Source organism: Cervus canadensis, chromosome 5 (assembly GCF_019320065.1).
Source record: "Cervus canadensis isolate Bull #8, Minnesota chromosome 5, ASM1932006v1, whole genome shotgun sequence".
Lineage (NCBI taxonomy): Eukaryota > Metazoa > Chordata > Mammalia > Artiodactyla > Cervidae > Cervus > Cervus canadensis.
The window spans coordinates 304,739-325,208 of NC_057390.1; the positions used below are offsets into that span (position 1 = coordinate 304,739).

The following is a 20,470-nucleotide window of genomic DNA, read 5'->3' on the forward strand; positions in this document are numbered from 1 at the left end:
TGCGATCAAGCCAGAGCTCTGCAAACATGAGCAGCTTTCTCTGCAGCCCGCCAAGCCCTGTGCAGGGATGACCCACTGAACATACATCACAGAGCTGAGCAAAGGGGGATGGAAGTGGCACATTTTAGATTTATTTATGACTTCTCTTTAAATTCCCGATACTTCATTAATCAAAAAATTCATTCTAGTCCTAAAACTACCGAAGTGCTTTTCAATTTTTCTGTGTTCCGTCGCTTCAGTCATGTCTGACTCTTTGCGATCTCAAGGACCCATAGCCTGCCAGGCTCCTCTGTCCATGGGATTCTCCCAACAAGAATACTAGAGTGGGTTGCCATGCCTTCCTCCACGGGATCTTCCTGACCCAGGGATTAAACCTGTGTCTCCTGCATTGCAGGCAAGTTCTTTATCACTGATGCGAAGGGCTGACTCATTGGAAAAGACCTGATATTGGGAAAGACTGAGGGCAGGAGGAGAAGAGGGAGACAGAGGATGAGATGGTTGGATGGCATCACCAATTCAATGGACTTGAATTTGAGCAAACTCTGGGAGATGGTGAAGGATGGGAAGTCTGGTGTGCTGCAGTCCATGGGGTCGCAAAGAGTTGGACACAATTTAGCGAATGAATAACAACAAATGACCCATTAAGTTGCAACAGAAGATCAATTTCTATCAGAACACAATTCAGCCAATTAAGGTTGCTGTCAGGACTTACAGAGATGGAAATACACATTATTCAATAAACATGATCACAACCGAATACTTTTAAAGCAGTAATGAAAGCACGCAGGCCCCACCATCCTGACAGGAGAGTCACCTTGCTGCTGCCGTGGCTGGAAAAGGATATCCACCAGCACAAGCCAGAGTCAAGGAGAGACAGAGGGAGGCTGGCCAGAAGCACAAGGTCAGAGTCATTTGCCTGCAGCAAAAGAGCAAAACAAAAGAAATAAAACAAGCAGGAAGAGAGAGGCAGGAGGCAACAGCTTTTTAGCATTTTCAGGCTACTTTTTCTATTACTGTAGGTAAAATCAGATTCTTACAGAAGCAGCTAGATTAGGTTCATCGAAAGCAAAGGAAGCATGGTCATGATTCCAGCACTTGATTCTATCAGGATGTGGTCCTGCTTCTTTGCTTGCCATTGGTAATCATTTAGGAAACCCACTACCTCTGTGTACAGAGAAAGTGGACTTTTCTTCTCAGTAATGAAAACTACCAAACAGCAATCTAAGAGCAGACATCAGAAATTCAGGTTGAACTTCCTTTTCTCTCACCATAAAATGCAAACCAAGAGAATTTCAATTTCTGGATTATCTTTATGACTTTGATCTCTAACATCTTTATTAAAAATATCAATAATTGAGCAAGCTAAATCTTTCCCCTTATTTTCTGTATCTCCCCGCCTGAATCTGGCTCATGACGTGTTGGACCAAAGCCAAAGTTGTCCATAAAGGTGGCAAGTTACCCTCATTCAAATCCAGATGGAATTAAAGTGTTTATAGCCACTTTTCTCTGGAATTTTCTGCCAATTTGCATGACTGTGTGTTTTTCCCAATGAACTACCTTGTGGGTGGCTAAGAGCAAGAATTCTTTGAAACACACATCTGTAAATGACCAGTAGAAAAGATAACATAGGTTTTTAAAATGCAAAGTCTGTAGCTCAAGATGGAGGAACATATGCTCCCTCACATGAGCATACCCAAGCTTAGAAATAAGACAATTCCAAACCAGATATCTTAAGCTCCTTTTCTAAACATGCAGTGACAGCAGAGCAGACACCAAGGTTAGCGATGGTAATGCGGAGCCCCACTAGCAGCTAGTTTGCGTGTGTGCTCAGTTGCTCAGTCGTGTCCAACTCTCATGACCCCATGGACTCTACGCTACCAGACTCCTCTGTCCACGGGATCCTCTGGGCAAGAATACTGGAGCAGCTTGTCATTTCCTCCTCCACGGGATCTTCCTGCCCCAGGGATCAAGCCCGAGTCTCCTGCATTGGCAGGCGGATTCTTTACCACTGAGCCACCAGGGAAACCCAGTAGCTAGTTCGCCTCCCCTGCAGTTCTGCTTGTCCAGGTCCCAGGGTAAAGTCTTAGTCTCTGGACCGCAGGTCCTCTGATGCTTTATTTGAAAAGTCATCTTGAGTTTTCTCTTAGAAGATTTCATCATGCCATTCACCTGTGCTGCTTCAACTCCTTGATATTTTCTGCCCTCGGAGAACTCTAAACTCTTAAGCGTGTCCTTCTCTCTTTCCCTCCTGGCCCCACCTTCTAAGATTCTCCCACACAAGGCACTTACAGGCAAGCTGGTTTGAGGTATTCTGCCACTGTCTCTATATTTTCTTGCTCCCAACGATTTGGTCCCCTCATATCTTCTCAGAATGCTTTCCCCCCAGTTCTTTTCCTGTGCGTGCATGCTAACTTGGCTAACTTGCTTCAGTCATGTCTGACTCTTTGCGATCCTACGGACTGTAGCCCACCAGCCTCCTCTGTCCACAGGATTTCCCAGGCAAGAATACTGGAGTGGGTTGCCATGTCCTCCCCCAGGGGATCTTCCCAACTCAAGGACCGAACCTGCATCTCTTACGTCTCCTGCACTGGCAGGCGGGTTCTTTACCACTAGTGCCCCCTGGGAAACCCTAATTCTTTTCCTAGTAAATTCCCATTTGTCCATGCAGTCTCAATTTAAATGTCACCATCTCCCTGAAATCTTTCTGGACTGTCAGGCTGCAATTAATTCCTCTTTCCTGTTTGCACAGCACCTCTGTAAAATGGCAATTACTATTGCTATGTTGCTCCTAGTTAAGTATTTGTCTCCTCTACCTGATTCCTCAGTATGTTCATTTAAGTTTGCTAAACTAATAGAAAAAAATAAAGATATTTTTTAATTGAGGAATTGTTACTTTTTCATCTTCAGCTAAATTCCTATAACGCATAACTATATTTCTCTCTGGTATTATTACAAATTAAAAATAATATGATTTTGATGACACAACAACAATTTTAGGACACAGTAAAGGATATGAACCATACAAAAATGGAGTCAATAACTGCTAAAATAATGTCACCAAGGACAACAGCTAAATGGTTAGAACCCTGAAAGAGAAAAATAAGGAAAAAAATCTGAACGTAAAAATTTCATTATAATAATTATCATCTGATGAAGAAAAACAGTTTATCTCCTCATCATTTTACAAAAGGCTATATAAAAGATTTTTTTGCCTAACAGAATTGTATTTGAGCACATGGTATTTATCTGTTTCAGCAGCTACAAATGTTAGTTTGTCATCAGCCTGTCTAGTGATAATGTAAAAATGCTATTATGGAGTGGCAAATAAAACACAGCATGTCCCACCCAACTCAGGTCAACCATTTCTCTCTCTGCCCTCTTCTGACCAAACCTGCAGCCACGGCTCCTAAAGCAATGGGCTCCTCCTCTCCCCCCGCAAGTGAAAGGATGTGAAAAAGGTAAAATAAGGAAAAGGAACTGCAACCACAGACTGGGTGCATACTCTACTCAAGAGCTGACAGAGAATCACACCCAAAACTGTCACATCTAAGATACTGACCATGTCAAATTTTAAAGAAACACGTCATCTATCCGTGGAATGTTTATCCTCCTTTCTATTTTCTTCCCAGCAAAGATAAGCTTTTATGAATTATATATGTAAATAGAAAGTTCTTCACTATTATGTAAAAGTCATAATAAATGCACCTTTCAAGGAGTCAGAGATGAAGAGAACAGGTGTCTCTACCCAGAATGCGCGTATGTCAAAGACACTGGAAGAAGGGTGAGGTTTTTAACATTACTGGACAAATGCCCGGCTTTAAAACATCAGATCAAGCTATGTGAAGTAAGCGTATGTGGCAACATACAGATTATTCACTCTGTGCACAACGGTCTGATTTCAGTATCTAACCCAAAAGACGTTTTGAGTAAAAATTACACAGTTCTCTGGATCAAACAAAAATATAAAAAGCTCCTTAATCACTAAGTCATCAAACATATCACTAAGGAAAACCAAGAGCTAGACATCTAGGGGTCTTTGCAGATACAAACACTCGCTCTTCTCTGGGGTAAACTACTGCTGCCCTGGCTGCCAGAGCCATTTCTTCCTAGAACACTACCTCGTCCTGGTTCCTCCAGAAGTGGGGCCACTGAGTGCCCTCAATACTGAGCCCACCAGAGTCAGGGAAAACGGCCAACTACCTGACACTTGAAGGATCGATGACACGTAATGTCTGCACGCACAGAAGGTAAAACTAACTTTCTGCTCACTTACACATGTTTAAACGAAGGGTTAAGGAAGAAATGAACGTGTTCAGACTGTGTAACGATAAAGATGAACATTCTTCAATAAAGAATAGCCATGAACACTTTTAATAATTCCTAGGGTGATATTAATCACCTATTAATAATTAGGACTATTAATAATTCCTAGGATGATACCAGGTTGTGCCTTCATAATCATATCATTTTAAAAAGTGCTCTGGTTAGCCTTTTACTTTCAGGACATATAAAAAAAAAGAAATAGTCCACAGGGTGCGGGAGGGGGTACTCAAAATTGGGCCTTTTTCACAAATTTCCTATCTTTAAAAATTCATCTCAGGAGATAAGAAAGTAAAATCGAATTTCACAGCAACAACAAAAAAAGTGCAAGTGGAATGATGCAGTTTTTACCCCAATGACTCTCATCACGCCTTCAACAGCCGCAAAGATAAAATAAAGAACCCCCAATCCAATGACCCGGTGCATGACGGTTCCTAGACGAGGCCTAGAATGAGGAGGAGGAAACAGGAAAAAAGAAAAAGATAAGTAAAACGCATCCGAGTACAGTAACTGGCCCCGTTTCCAACACCAAGGACGTCACCATCCAATCACATCAGTCAGCTCCTACCATAGAGGGATTCTGTTTAAAACAGGATTAATCCCCGGGAACAAGGCAGAAACAGGCTCAGGAAAAATAGGCCTCCTTCTCTAGGACTTGAAACTGTATCGATGCCTGTGAAACAACATTTAAAACAAAAATTGTTTGTTTATGGCTGCACTGGGTCTTTGTTGCTGAGCGTGGGCTTTCTCTCGCTGCAGAGAGCAGGGGCTCCTCTCTAGCGACGTGCGGGCTTCTCCTGCTGCAGAGCACAGACTCCAGGGCCTGCGGGCTTCAGCAGGTGCGGAGTGAGGGCTCCGCAGCCGCAGCTCCCGGCTCGACCACACAGGTGCAGTAGTCGTGGAGCACGGGCTTAGCCGCGCTGCGTCACATGCAATCTTCCTGGACCAGGGATTGAACTGGTGTCCCCTGCGTTGCAAGGCAGATTCTTAACCACTGAACCACCAGAGGCAACATTTCTGAGACCAGAAGATTTTGCTGCTGAAATCCAAGCAGTATAACTAACATAACCCAAGTACTATGTCTACAGAATGGATGAGAAGACTGATGAAACCTAGTTAAGTGCCAACTTCAAAGGGTCACTGGCAGAACTAATCCTTTAAGTCTTTCACGAAGATACATTGTAAACCATTCTGAGATGTGTTTTGTCAGAAATAATCCACTGATTGATTCTATGAGGTGGGCAGAGAAAGAGCAGGATGTCAGGAAATCAAATCCCACCGCTTTCTCTCTCAATACCTCCAAACAAGAGTCCTAACAGACTTCAGTTTTCATTCTTCAAATTAAAAAGAATTAAAATAACAGCTTGGATTCTTTGAAAGTATAACTGAGTCAGAAATATGCAAAGATGATGGTTTTTAGCAATTGGCAATTTGAAAATAGAACTGAAATTTCTGGAATTCCCTGGTATCTAGTGGTTAGGACTCAGCGCATGCAATGCCAAGGCCCAGGTTTGATCCCTGGTCAGGGAACTAGATCTCACATGCTGCAACTAGGAGTTCACAGGCCACAACTAAAGACCCTGCATGCCACAACTAAGACCCACCATAGCCAATTAAATAAATAAATATTAAAAAAAAAAAAAGATGTAACTGTGGTTCAGTGTGAAGGTTTGAGCTTCTGGGAATCAGAGTCTTAGAGAACAGACTCCTCCATGTTCACAACCAGGGAGTCAAAGGTAAGAGGGAGAAAAGATCTTGATAGGATCTGCAGGGGATAGCCAGGCTTCAGACAAAAACTCTGCTGACCTGGTGTTTAATCAGAGCATGCTCTCTTACAATATCTCAAACACAATCATAACACCCAACTGTGCTGCCTAGGAAACCAGAAAATGACCTGAGCCTCAAGAATCATTTAAAATTTTCCATTATCCTTAAAGTTGATTATTCATGTAATTATAAAGTTACTGGAACTTAGGGTCTTTATTTGAGGAAAGTATAAAACAGCTGGGCTTCCCAGGTGGCACTAGTGGTAAAGAATTTGCCTGCCAATGCAGGAGAGTGGAGAGATAAGAGACGTGCTTTAGATCCCTGGGTGGGGAAGATCCCCGGAGGAGGAAATGGCAACCCGCTCCAGTATTCCTGCCTGGAGAATCCCATGGAGAGAGGAGCCTGGCAGGCTACAGTCCATGGGCTCGCAAAGAGTCAGACACGACTGAAACAACTGAGCGCGCACGCATGAAACAGCCAGTGCACGGAAACCCATTAAAGGCACTTGCCTGGTGGTCCAGTGGGTAAAAACCCACTTTTCAATGCAGGGGGGCACAAGTTCAATCCCAGGCCAGGGGAACTAAGATCCTACATGCCTCGGGCAACTAAGCCTGTGCCGCAACAAGAGAGCCCGTGCATTCTGGAGCCCTCACCTAGAGAAGCCCACGATGCAACAAAGACCCCAAGTGCCACAACTAGGGCCTGACGCACCCAAATAATTAATTGATGAAAAAAGTTTAAGTCCCTTAAAAACACATCCTGGCAGGTATTTCCCTCTGGGATGTTTGTTTCGATACTGAGAGGTGTCCAGCTTCACAGGGGCTATCATGGAGACAGACACGATCACAGGGCAGAGGTGCGGGGTGGTTCCCACTTACTTTACGATGCCGTATCCCAAGCTCACGATGATCACCAGGAGGCGAGCCAGAGTCCTCTTAATCGCAGATATCAACTCCGCAAATATCAGTAACCCTTGGGCTGATGGGGAAGAAGGAAAACCATTTGCTCTGGGTCCACCTGGATGCCTGTTGCCAAGTCTACACATGTCTACGTACAACTATATTCTGACCTCAGATGAATTAGCCACATTTAAATTTAAAGGTCATTTAAATTTAAAGGTCATCTAATCTAATGCTGTTTGCAACCTCAGTGAAGAATTCGCTCTGAATCTGATCGGCTCTATGGGGCACGGTTTTCTCAAGTCCACCGGAAACCTGTCTCCTCGAGCTCCCTTCTGTTCTTACTCTTCCACTTGAGGCTATGAAGAACTAGACCTCTTTAGTAGTAGCAGTCACTCACTTTTGTCTGACTCTGCAACCCCATGGACTGCCAGGCTTGCTCCTCTATCCACGGAATTCTCCAGGCAAGAATACTGGAGTGAGTTGCCATTCCCTTCTCCAGGGGATCTTCCTGACCCAGGGATGGAACCCAGGTCTCCTGGGTTCTTGCAGATTCTTAACCGTCTGAACCAGCAGGGAAGCCCAGAGTCCTTTCCTGTCCTGTAAATACTTGAAAACCATAATGTCCTCAAGAGCTCTCTTTTCTCCAGGTTGCCCCCATCATTTACTGATTTCCGCTCCTACTGTGTGGTTGTCACAGGAAAAGAAACACCATGTTCCCTGCCCTTGTGAGGCCTGGACTCTGGGCAGGACAGAATGCAGCAAGAGCTGGAGGAAACACAGTCTGTGTCCCAGGACGGCAAGAAAAGCGACCTGCACCTCATGGGGCAGGAAAAGCTTCTCAGAAGTGACATCTACACCAGGGTTTGAAGCTCTTGTTGCTGCTGTTTAGTTGCTAAGTTGTGTCCAACTCTTTGCAACCCCATGGACTGCAGCACGCCAGGCTTCCCTCTTCTTGACTATCTCCCAGAGCTTGCTCAAACTCATGTCTGCTGAGTCAGTGATACCATCCAACCATCTCATCCTCTGTCAACCTCCTTCTCCTCCTGCCTTCATTCTTTTCCAGCTTCAGGGTCTTTTACAAATGAGTCGGCTCTTCGCATCAGTTGGTCAAAGTACTGTCGCTTCAGCTTCAGCATCAGTCCTTCCAATGAATGTGCAGGGTCGATTTCCTTTAGGATGGACTGGTTTGATCTCCGTGCAGTCCTGGACTCGATGGAGGTGAAGGCTGAGTAGGAGTTAACTGTTCAGAGGAGGGGAAGGGGAAGAGCAAAAGAAATGGCACATGCAGAGGCATGAAGGAAGAAAGAGAAAAAGCAAAATATGCTGCAAGATGGAACCTCCCTGGCGGTCCAGTGGTTAAGATTCTGCACTTCCACTGCAGAAGGTGTGGGTTAGATCCCTGGTCAGGGAAGTGAGATCCTGCATGCCTCACAGCATGGCTAAAAAACATGCTGCAAGATGTGAAAGTTTGGCAGGTCTGCAGCAAGGCGTGTAATAAAGAGAGGTCAAAATGAGACTGGGACAGAGGCATGGCCCATTCACCTGGGTTTTATGCCAGGCCATGAGTCTGGTCTTGCTGCTAAGGTCAATGGGAAGTCAACGACAATAAAAAAGTAAGAGTGGGACTTTACTGGTGCTCCAGTAGCTAAAACTCCTCGCTCCCCAATACAGGTGGCCCAGGTTCAGCCAATGGTCAGGAAACTAGATCACACAAGGAACAAGTAAAAGTTTGCATGCCACAGCTAAAGATCCCCACATGTTGTACAACTAAGACCCAGAGCAGCCAAATAAATAAATAAAAATAAGTTTAAAAAAAAGAGTGAAAAATGCATCGACAAACTACAGCCTATAGGCCAAATCTGGCCTGACATGTGCTTTGTAAATAAAATTTTATTGGAGAATGTAGCCATGTTCATTTGTTGTCTGTGGCATCTTTCAGCTCCTAAGACAGTAGTTGAGAAGTTGCAACAGAGCCAACAAAGTCAAAAATATTTCCTGTGTAGGTTTTGCAGGAAGAGCTTGCTGACCCTTAGAATAAAATGGACAGCTTTATTTTATCAAGATTGCTCTACTTAATGGCTTGGAGAGGAATAGACTATAGGACAGGAAAATGCTTAGGAGGCGACTCCAGAATCCACCCAAGAGATGATGAGAGCTCTGGCAGTGAAGACAGAGAGGAGGAAAAAGACACTCAGAAACCAGCTGTTAATCCACCTAATTATTCTTTTCAGCTCACATTTCTCCATCCTGTCCAGAAGAAATCACAGGAGACCTCATCCAATACCGTGAAGAAGTTCAGATACACCGTGGAGTAAGTTTGTTACATGTGCCTAACTGCCCAACCGCAGCACAAGTCAAGTGACCTATCCCTAATGCGTCCTTGTTGGGTCCTAACAATCACTGTTTCTTCACTGCTTGATTTTTCCAGATTCTGTCCTTCCAGGACCAATGTTAAGCAAGACAGCCTGGCTTACAGAGCGCACACTTGGGGAAATCAGGAACATCAGCCCAGGCTCCGTCGAGTACCTCTCTTTTCCACAGGACTCCTCAAAGACAAGGACAGCTGCCTGGGCTTTCTCTTCCGAGCCCTGATGGAGTCATCTCAGAGGGCTTGATGGCCCTGAGGATGGCAGGTGGGCTCTCCTTCTCTTCATGGATCTCAGGCTTTTGCTGCCCCTCACCCAAGTTCACACCACCTTCTCTAGACAGAGACCCCCTCACCACTGGCAGCAAAGAAGCTGACCTACCTCCTCTGACACTCAAGAATGCTTTAACACCCAGTCATAAGCGGCAACTTACCCTTTCTTCCTCATTTGGTGTAGCTCGGGCACACGCACACACACACACACGTGCTTATACATCACTAAAACTCCTTAGAGAGTAATAACACCCCCAACATGCCTCCCTAGATGTATGTCTTTGCTTTATTGTTTTGCATATTGTCCTTTTAAACTTTTCACTTTTGAGAAACTACAATACAGTTTTCTCTCTCTCCAACAGAGAAAGCAATATAATGAACTCCCAGGTACTATCACTTGGCATCAATACTTATCAACATTATGTTGTATTTATCTCATCTACATACCAACTCACCCTTTCTTCCCCAGAGGATTTTAAAATAAAGAACCATATAACTACACCCTTTGAAAATCTGCACCATGACCATTTGTAACTGACTATTTGAGTACATCCTGAGTGCTTTCTATCCTTTTGAGCGATGTCTCTTTCAAAGGTGCAGTGATGAAATTAATTACATCTTTACTTTTCTGGCCACCTCCCACTTTTTTTTTTACCAGCCACACTGCGAGGCATACGGGATCTTGGTTCCCTAAGCAGGGATCAAACCTGTGCTCCCTGTACTGGAAGCACAGAGTCTTAACCACTGCAAGGGAAGTCCCTCTGTACAGACAGTCCACTCTATCTTTAAGCAGTCTGGGGCACACATCTGAAGATGCCCAACTGAATGCCCGGCCGGTGTCCCCCGTCCCACGTTCTGCCGTGTGAACTGGGACGGTGCCTCCCACGGTCACATGAAGTTCTTTGTAAAAGGCTGCAGGCACCATCCATCCTACACTGCTCACCTGACTCCTGTGGCCAAACTTTCCTTTTTGTTGGGGAAAGGAGAAGAAAGAGGATGGATGAAAAAAAGAGAAATATGCTAAAAGGGCTGGTAGCACCCAAGTCCCCAGGCCAGAATTTTGTACTGCTTTAAGCCAGCCACTGGCAGCTGAACCTCAGGGAATTTTCTTCTCCCCAGGAGGGAAGTAAGGGAAAGTCAGCAAAAATACAGAAAGCAAAGACCATACACACATTATCCTAGTTCAAAGACCTACTTTGACACTCTTCTTGGCTCTGTCCTTTTCATCTATACTATGGTTGTTCCCAAACCACAGGATGAAGGTGGGGGGGAGTCCCCTCTGCCTTGCTCACAAATGCCAGGACACTCTTGGGTTATACCATGTTCATGACACAGTCACTACTTACTTGATAGCCCACTGCTGTTGATGTTTTGGTATTCAGCATAAAAGACTGCTTTTTCAAGCATTCCCAGGAAAATAACAGCTGCAATCCAGAACTGGATTCTTAATATATCTTTCCAGTAACAGGCAGACCACATCAGCCACAGAACACCATATAAGATATAAACAATACACATCACCATGTAGAACTGTGGGAAGAGAAGCAATTTTAGTCCGTTAAACCTTCTGATCATTTGAAAACTGAGATTCCTAGGAAACACAAAAGACCCTGAATAGCCAAGGAAAGGAAAACAAAGCTGGAGAGATCAGGCTCCCTAACTTCAAACTGTACTACAAGGTCACAACTGCACAGCACAGCACCGGCACAAAGCGGAAAACTGGCAATTCTACATTCAAGTGTGCAACCCTTTACTTTCCAGTGACCAGGGAACCGGAAACAGAGGGTGTGTCAGTTAGCTACTAAGGAATCACTGCCACTGATCTCTTAAAATGTTCGAATATTCTAATGAGGATACAAAGCTCATTTTTAAAAAAAGGAAAAAAATTATCAGAGATACTCACAATCATTAGAGGCCAATCTGATGCAGAGATATATCCATAAGGTCCCAACATAGAAAGAGAAACTAGAGAAGGCAGGATGGGGATAAAGAAATTAAGGTATTAAAATTAATAGGTTTTTTTTAAGTTTTTCAACGTAAGCTCATTCTAAGGCTCCAAGAACATAAACCAAGTAAACAAACACTAGATTTTCACCTAGCACACACAAAGTGCTGGGTAATTACTAGCTGTTTGATTGTGTGACCTTATCAAGATATCTTTACTTATAGAAATGCTGTTATACAGCATGGGCTAAGTGACGCTTAGGCAGACAGCATAGTGCTGGTCGGAGACTGGCCCTGGCTGAGTCCCTGACCTCACTGAGGACTCTGTCTTTCGTAACGTAACCTGGACAAATTACTGAACTCCAGAGTCTAGTTTGGGTTGTTGTCTGAGACAGCAATAACAGAGTGGCAGACACAGTCCAAGACGTGCAGGGCTCAGCAGCTGCGCCATTCACTATTCAGCAGCAGCGTAAAACCGCCTACCGGTATCAGGGAAAGAAAGGCGGTGGGGAGCAGGCTGGCAGCGGGGCCCCGCCACCTGTGTGGCATGGGCTGGCCCATTACAGCACCTCCAGGAGGAAGCCCTGCTTCGCCGTCTCCAGAGCAGCCTCTTTACCAGCTTCAGCGGGAAGAACAGCTCTGGGTCTCCTCCGCAGCCATGCCTGTCTCATCTTACTGCTTTCTCCCTCCGCCTTGGACTGGGTGCCCCTCAGAGACAGACTGTGGCTTCACCTGTGTCCCAGTGGGTGACAGGGCAGTCTGCAGACTCCCAGGATGCTCACGTGCTGTTTGGCTACTGTCAGCCCAGCAGACTCCCAGCCTAGAAAGTGAGTGACAAGGCAATTCCAGGACCTCTGAGAGCACCTGCCCCCTCGAAAACTGCCTGATGCAAGCCTGGGTTCACGCCAGGCACCAGGGGCCACAGCTTCACGTACCAGAGGGCCTACCTTACTGGGCAGGCAGGGGGGCTCAGGGCACAAGGCCACTGCTGCCAGAGAGGCTACTTCCACTCCGAGGCGACCAACACGTGTTTTTTATTTCCTTTTTAGACTTTTTAAAGAACAAAATTTTAAACCCCTAATGATGGCCATTTTCAAGAAACAGAATATAATCTATTTCAACTACAATTAGGGTGTTGCCCACCCATTTCTACATGCTAAAAAACTTTTTCTTTTAATCTGGAGAATTTTGTACCCCTCCATGAAGTTAAAAATTTTTTCAATTTAGTTTAAATTAATTTTAAATTTCTAGTCTCTTAAAAAATAAATAAGCATAAAGTTTTAAGATAAGCATAAAGTTTTAAGTCCCAGAAATAAACAGATTATTCATTTTTGTGATTAAAGATATTTCTTTTTGAATAATGTATTTTAACAGAGAATGTAGAATTAAAGACAAAAATACAGAGTTAAAGACAAAAATACAGAATACAGTAAAAACAGACTGTAAACATGCATACTGTTTAACTATACCATTCAAATTCCAGCTTGCATCTGTTTTTTCTGTTTTAACAGAAACAATAAAGATATGAAACCCATCTCTTTGTGTTTTGGCTACAACATCCTGAAACAGGAAAAAAAATCCTTTAAGTTATTTTTTAAAATTGCTTTACAAGATATAGCTAAACAACTGTTCACCATGTTCTAAATCAACTGTTAAGAATCGAACTGGCGGGACTTCCCTGGTGGTCCAGTGGTTAAGAATCCACCTTTAGATGCAGGGGATACGGGTTTGATCTCTGGTCGGGGAACTAAGATTCCACATGCCAGCGGCAACCAAGCCTCTGTACTGCAACTACTGAGTCTCTGCACTCTAGCGCCTGTGCTCCGCAACAAAAGAAGCCTAAGTACCACAACTAGAAAAAGACGCATGTTGCAGCAAAGAACCCTGGCACCATAAGGCAGACCCAATGCGGCTAAAAAAAAGGAACTGGGCTCCTTACACACACACACACACACACACACGGAACTGGGCTCCTTACACACACACACACACACACACACACACACACAGATAAAAGGAGAGGCAGGCTGTAGAAGGATAGTGGGGAGTAGAAGCATTTCCTCCATTTTTTTTTTAACACCACCCTTCCAGACCCAAAGGATGGAGGAGGGAAAAAGCCTTTCCACTTGCCAATATTTTCTACTTGTAATTTCTACAGGTTTCCTCTTAAAGCTACCATTCTATATTTAGTATTACCTTTCAAGTAGTTTTTCTAATATCATCAAGCATTTGGTTTTTAAATGTGTGTGTTTTAAAATTGAACAGGGGAAGAAAGATGTCATATAACATGATTGAAAATGACTCAGATACAGTATATAGGCTAAAATAGGGGTCCTCAACTCCCCGGGCCACAGAGCAGTACCAGTCTGTGGGCTGTTAGGACTGGGCCACACAGTAGGAGGTAAGCGGTGGGCAAATGAGCAAATCTTTCTGTATTTACAGCTGTTCCCCATCGCTGACATTACTGCCTGAGCTCTGACTGGCAGATCAGTGGTGGCATATAAATGCAATGTCCTTGGGTCATCCTGAAACCACGCCCCACCCCAGGTCCATGGACAAACTGTCTTCCACGAAACCAGTCCCTGGTACCAAAAAGGTTGGGGACTGCTGGGCTAAGCTATTTAAATTAAATGCCTGCTGGGCACTCTGCTGCTAGAGTTCAGACCCACTGAGAAGCTGAACCCCCCACCTGGGAACTGCCTGGGACCCTCCAACACCCCCATGTAGTTGGACCAAACTTCTCACACTCCTCCTTCCTGAGTACTTCCTAGTCTTCCCTGTCATCTCCTGCTCCTCCACTGTGACAGCATGTGTACGAAGCAGAGCTGGCTCAGCACCACTGCAGACTGAACGCCTTTCCACCATCAGACTGTTCCGTAAGATGGCTGCAGAAGACCGTAAAAGTAGACAGTCCCAGTCTAAAAGCAAGCCTCAAGTTCTCCTAAGTCTGCTCTCGGTCCCTACACTCAACTCTCTGTAACTCTCTCAACTTCTTAGTCTCCTGACTTTAATAATGCCCCCCAATTCTAAATTTTCCCTCCACCTGGTGCTACATCGTAGTTTCTGTCTCTTTATTTCCCTAAAGACGATACCGACTAGCCCACTGCTGCGCTAAGGCATGTGACGGGGATTTTATTTTTTAAAGTAAAGGAAGACTACATAGAAGTTACCCTTAAATTATGGCTTTAAACAGATTTTTTAAACAAAGAAACAAGTATGTACAAAATTCACACAGACAAGTGTAACAAAATACACTGTTTTAAATTACATTTCTCTTTTTCTTTCCTAATTTTACTCACCCTACTTAAGATCATGAGTATCTATCCATCAGCAGATTCTGCTCAATCTTACTCTAACTTGTATACATTTGATTTAAAGGCAAAGAAAGTGACTTACTGTTGATCCTTCCTGGTTTGAAACATTTCCGGTATTTGATATTAGTTGTTTATTCTGGAAAAAAGAACAAAATAATTCCATTTTATACTGTTGCATTTCCTGAGGAAAAATAGTTCTAACAAATTGAGGGCAAAAAAAAAAAAAGCTGTTACAAAAAAAGTAAAGATTTGAAGGCCGAACACCAGAGAACAAATCTCACTGTACCCTAAACACTACACTTGTAACAAAACCCTACACTTGAAAAATGACTTCCTTCTTCAGGGCAGTGGCTTCCATTGGCAGGGAGGGTGTTAGGAACCCAAAAGTGCTCCGATGGTCTGTACTTGATCTGGGTCTATGGGGGCAGGTTCAGGCTGTGAAAATTCATTAAGCCCTACACTTCCGACATGCATGCTTTATTTTATGTTTATTATACCTCAACACAAATTTTTAAAAGAAACCTTTGAAAAAACTTTTCTTTTAGATTTTTAAAAAAATATTTATTTGGCTGCGCCAGGTCTTAGTCACGGCGCTTGGGATCTTCAGTCTTCACTGAGGCAAGCGGGGTCTCAGCTATGGCACGGGGGAGCTTGTTCCCTGACCGGGGACTGAACCCAGGTCCCCACATCAAGAGCACCGAGTATTAGCCTCTGGACCATCACGCAAGTCCCCCAAATTTTTATTAAAGACATTTTCACTTCAGAATTTACAGGACCAAAAAAATCAGTTAAAACGACCCACAGCCTCACTACCCAGGGATGATCACTATTACATTGTGGAGTCTAGTCTCCAGGTTTAGTGCACAGAGGAGAGTGCTCAGGTGTGTTAAACGCTGGTGAGCTGACAGACCTTCCGTGAGAGCAACAGACGTGGGGTCTAATGACATGGAGGCCGCTGATCGCCTTGACTAGAGCTATTCTGACGGGGTGAGGCTGGCAAAGACCCGACTGGGGTGGGCAGAAGAGAGAGGGATGCAGTGACAGCAGATCACGAAAGGATGATAAAAAGATCCTCTTTCAAGGATGCTGCTGCACAGGGTACAAAGGCATGAAACAGTGGTACCAATATCTCACTTACTATGTACTGCCACACACAGAGAACTAAACCTAAAAACTGATGAATTAAGACCTTTCTTTATCACAATACTGGTGAGACAGAAGTTAAATAGATACTTATATTCACTGGGAAACAAATACATCTGATCTCAACACAGAGAGACAGATACTCACATTCAATGGGGGAAACACCTGTAAATCACTGCTGCACTCTACATTTTCATTTTTTGTTGTCCAGCATTCACTGTTCTTGAAATAATGACCACAAAAGTCTTCAGTGACCTGAAGTTCATGTTTCTGTGACAGCTCCTATGCAAGGTAAAGTTCTATGTCATAATTTATTTTCACTTAATATCTAAACAATACCAAAAATTTACTTTGTTTGGAACACTTGAACACAAAATACCAAAAAGAAAAAAAGCTTTGCATATAATTTTGCGTATAATACTTTGTCCTGAGATTACTTTCATTCTACTCCATGTATAAAGGATTTTAGAGAAAGAAGCAGTATTCAATTACAAGGAAAGATAAACCAAACACATAGTAACATAAAGCAAAGATGGCAAAACCCAAGTGAGTGCAGGGGAAATTTCATTTACACATCAACTAACAATGAGGTTCCAGGCTCCTGGGTGGATGAATAAAACCAGGCTCCTAATGGCAGCTCCCGGGTATCAAGAAAAGATTAAGAGGCTTTCACTGGCCAAATGGAAGGCCATGGACAAGAGTTTAAACAGACTCTGCGAGATGGTGACGAACAGGGAGGCCTGGTGTGCTGCAGTTGATGGGGGTCACAAAGAGTCGGACACGACTGAGCGACGACAACTGGCCAAATATGGGACAACGTGAGCAAAATACATAAAAACAGTTAGAGATCATAACACCCGACAAACTGAGCATCAGCGAGTCCATCTTGACAACTGACTGACTGACAGGTAAGGTAAAAGAAAAGAGAGAGTGCATTCTGATAGCAGGCTGCTAGTAAATGTGGAAGAAAACATGGAATTAAGAGAATCACCATTTAGCAGTCATCCTGTGTGTGAGGGCTAAGCCGATTCGGTCATGTCTGACTCTTTGTGACCCTATGAACTGGAGCCCACCAGACTCCTCCGTCCATGCGATTCTCCAGGCAAGAACACAGGACGGGGCTGCCCTTCCCTTCTCCAGGGAACCCTCCTGACCCAGGGTTCGAACCTGCATCTCTTACATCTGCCCGCACTGTCCACTGGGCTATTTACCGCCAGCACCGCCTGGGAAGCCCCAGCAATCACCACAGTGACAACTAATCAATCAGGCAAGAACCAAAGAGCATTAAAGCAAGGACTGGTGGAAAAAACAGGATATTTACACGTAAATACAAAAGTATTTCTTCACAAATTATTGTTAACAACAGAGAGAAAAGTAGGAGCTTTACAGTGGAAAACTGACAGAAACTTCCTTAACTGACTGAGCAAATTAACATCATCAAAAATGGGACAAAACAGTATATTTTCTAGTGCATGCATGCTAAGTCACTTCAGCCGTGTCTAACTCTTTGTGACCCCATGGACAGTAGCCTGCCAGGCTCCTCTATCCATGAGATTCTCCAGGCAAGAATACTGCAGTGGGTTGCCATTTCCTTCTCCAGGGTATGGTATGTCTGACAAAAATATAACCTGAATTTATTCATGAGAAAATGTTAGAAACACTCAAATTGAGGGAAATTTTATAAAAATAAATCAGTTGTACATATCAATGTCATGTCATGAATGACAGCTGCCCCCTCCCACCCCCCCAAAAAACCCTGCAGAAATACAATGTGATCCTGGATTGGATTCTGTATCAGAAAAAAGAAAAAAAAAAAAAAAAAGCTGCTAAAAAGGACATTCTTGGGACACTGGCAAAATCTGAATAAGATTTGTTTATCAGCTAATAGGGTAGTATCAACATTAGATGTCCTAAATCTGATGTCTATGCAATCTAAGTGAATATTTTTGTGATTTCCTTAGGAAGCACACACTGACCTAGGCTGGCCTCTTTTTTCTCCTTTCACACTCTCCCGTCTCCCTCCTCACTTCTTGATGAGATCTACTCATACTCACGAAATCTGCTCATCTGCACTAAAGCCCTAGGTCCCCTGCTACTCATTTTCTGAATGGATGAAATTTTTACATTTCTTGTTTAAATTAACTTGGTTTTTATTTATGTATGATTCACAATCCCTTTATTTTGTTTTTTTTGTGTGTGTGTAATAAAGTTTTATTAAAGTATAAAGGAGATAGAGAAAGCTTCTGACATAGGCATCACAAGGGGGCAAAAGAGTACCCCTTTGCTAGTGTTAGCAATGGAGTTATATACTCTCCAATGAATCCAAAGAATGTCTGAAGGTTGCAAAGACCTCACCAGACCTACTCCCATAATTTACATTTTAAGACAACAGAGTTGGCCAGAAGGTTTAATCCAAAGATTGTCCTCAGCCAGGATACATCCTTGTAAAGACCAGACCTACTCCCATAATTTATGTTTTAAGATAACAGAATTAGCCAGAGGGTTTAATCCAAAGACTGTCCTCAGGCAGGATACATTATTGTTATATAATCCTAAGGAATGTAGAGGAAAAAAAGTAAAAAAGTTTGTCCTTTCTTCCTCCTTGAATATCCCAGACCTCTCTCCCCTTGGGGACCCCTAGACTTCTCATCAACCTGCCTAGGAAATGACTCTCTCATTCCCCCCTTTTCTTTTAGGAGAATTATGTTGCCTAGGGAAAAGGGGCGTCGTTCTCATTCCATAACTGCTTCCGAGCTGACAAGGGGCGTTGTCCCTAAACTGGTGAGGCAACATATTCTCCTAATCCTCATAGTGAGGATGTCTGATCCAGGGGCTCCAAGTAATAGTTGGAGGAGGCTGTGGCACTCATAGGAGCTCGGACAACTATTTGTAAACTAAAAGCTTTTAGATGGTTAGAAAACCCATTATACAGTTACAGATATAAGGCAAAATAGTCATTAAACCAAGTTAAAATCAAAATGAAAAGTCACATTATGTCCATAGTTACATCAGTCCATCTTAAGGTTGTTAGATGTCATCAGTTTAAGAAGAGGCATCACATGCGATTGTTGAAGGTATTTGCAGACTTGGAGAAAGTCCTTTCCTTGAAGTGGAGATGTCCACCACGGGAAGCCTTCCACTGATGAAGAGGGGAGTGCTCCGCAGACCCAGCAGTTAGACTGATTGTGGAATGCAGCATAGGAGTGAGCCCAGGACAGGAAGGCATTGTCTTGAGGATCAAACGGCAGACTCAGGATTTCTGGAGCCAGCAGAAGTAGGCTCACATAGATTATCAGGCCCATCTTGTCCTGAAGGATCCCGGACGAGCCCCCAAGATGAAAGGTTGTTGCTGAACGATGAGATGCGGGATTCTTGGCCTCCGGAGGAGATGAATTCAATCCGGGGCCAGAGACGAGGCTGGATCGCTCAGAGCTTTTGTGTAATAAAGTTTTATTAAAGTATAAAGGAGATAGAGAAAGCTTCTGACATAGGCATCAGAAGGGGGCAAAAGAGTACCCCCCAAAATCCCTTTATCAATGGTTCCTATAACTCTGATTTAAATAATTACTAATGTTCTTCATAAGATACAAGGAAACTGATAGATCTGTATACTCAGAAAGCATATATTTTGACATAATTAAAGCATTTATTGTTAAGTCCCAAAATAAATCTGTGGCACTTCTAAAACTACAGTCTCTATTTCTAGACTCCTCACTTAATGAGCAAATAAATCTTTATACTCTGTAATTTTTCCTTCATAGCTTTACACTCATTTAAAATTTGCGTTTTACTTACTTCCAACTCAGAATATTCATTGTGACAGGTATGATGCTCCAAATGCCACTCGATGGTAAACTTCATAGGCCCGGGACAGCTGAATGACTTCACTGTTGAGAAAAAGACAGTCTCATTTTATAGTAACAATATTGTAAATAATATTATATACCCCAATTTAAATTTCAGGTTTCAAGAATTCAATTTAAAATAGGCTACCTTAAGGAAACAATGAGTAAAATATTACCTAATTCCTCCAAAAAGTCACCGCAAAATGAGACAGATAAGCTCATTACACTAAATTATCACAGTGAACCAAATGTTGCTGTAAGACTAGTCATTTCATCTATATGTTAAGTCCAGTGTTAAAATAAACTGAGTACCCGGATATGCTCAGTCACTGTTTATTTCACTCTGAAATGTTCTCTTCACTGACTTATCCACCCAAGAAGTACTGAGTAAGTAGCCCTTGTGTGCCAGGAAGAAACATAATGGTAAACTAGAATAATCCCTGGATGCCTGACAAAAGAGGAATTAGGGGAAAGGAGGGTTAACAGTTAAACAGGCACCTTTGAAGGTGGAAGAGGCTAAGAACAGGGGATCAAGCGAGCCCTGGGCAAGGTGCCTGAGATAGTCACGCGGGCGTGAAGAATGGGGCCCCAGCAGGC

General features: G+C 43.4%; 1 protein-coding gene across 4 annotated transcripts in view; it reads right to left on the reverse strand.

Annotated features, from left to right (window-relative positions):
* TMEM87B (transmembrane protein 87B) overlaps window positions 1-20,470 on the reverse strand; it is a 48,966-nt gene that overhangs the window by 19,448 nt on the left and 9,048 nt on the right. For 3 of the 4 annotated variants that reach the window (XM_043467707.1, XM_043467711.1, XM_043467710.1), the window contains 9 exons: window positions 19,824-19,915; window positions 16,176-16,310; window positions 14,968-15,021; window positions 13,041-13,131; window positions 11,531-11,592; window positions 10,974-11,157; window positions 6,966-7,065; window positions 4,672-4,765; window positions 3,015-3,086 (listed from right to left, as the gene is read on the reverse strand). In XM_043467707.1, coding sequence (XP_043323642.1) covers window positions 3,015-3,086; window positions 4,672-4,765; window positions 6,966-7,065; window positions 10,974-11,157; window positions 11,531-11,592; window positions 13,041-13,131; window positions 14,968-15,021; window positions 16,176-16,310; window positions 19,824-19,915 — 884 coding nt within the window. Of the gene's footprint in view, window positions 1-844; window positions 917-3,014; window positions 3,087-4,671; window positions 4,766-6,965; window positions 7,066-10,973; window positions 11,158-11,530; window positions 11,593-13,040; window positions 13,132-14,967; window positions 15,022-16,175; window positions 16,311-19,823; window positions 19,916-20,470 lie in introns of all 4 variants that reach the window. The other variant, XM_043467708.1, reaches the window with a different exon arrangement.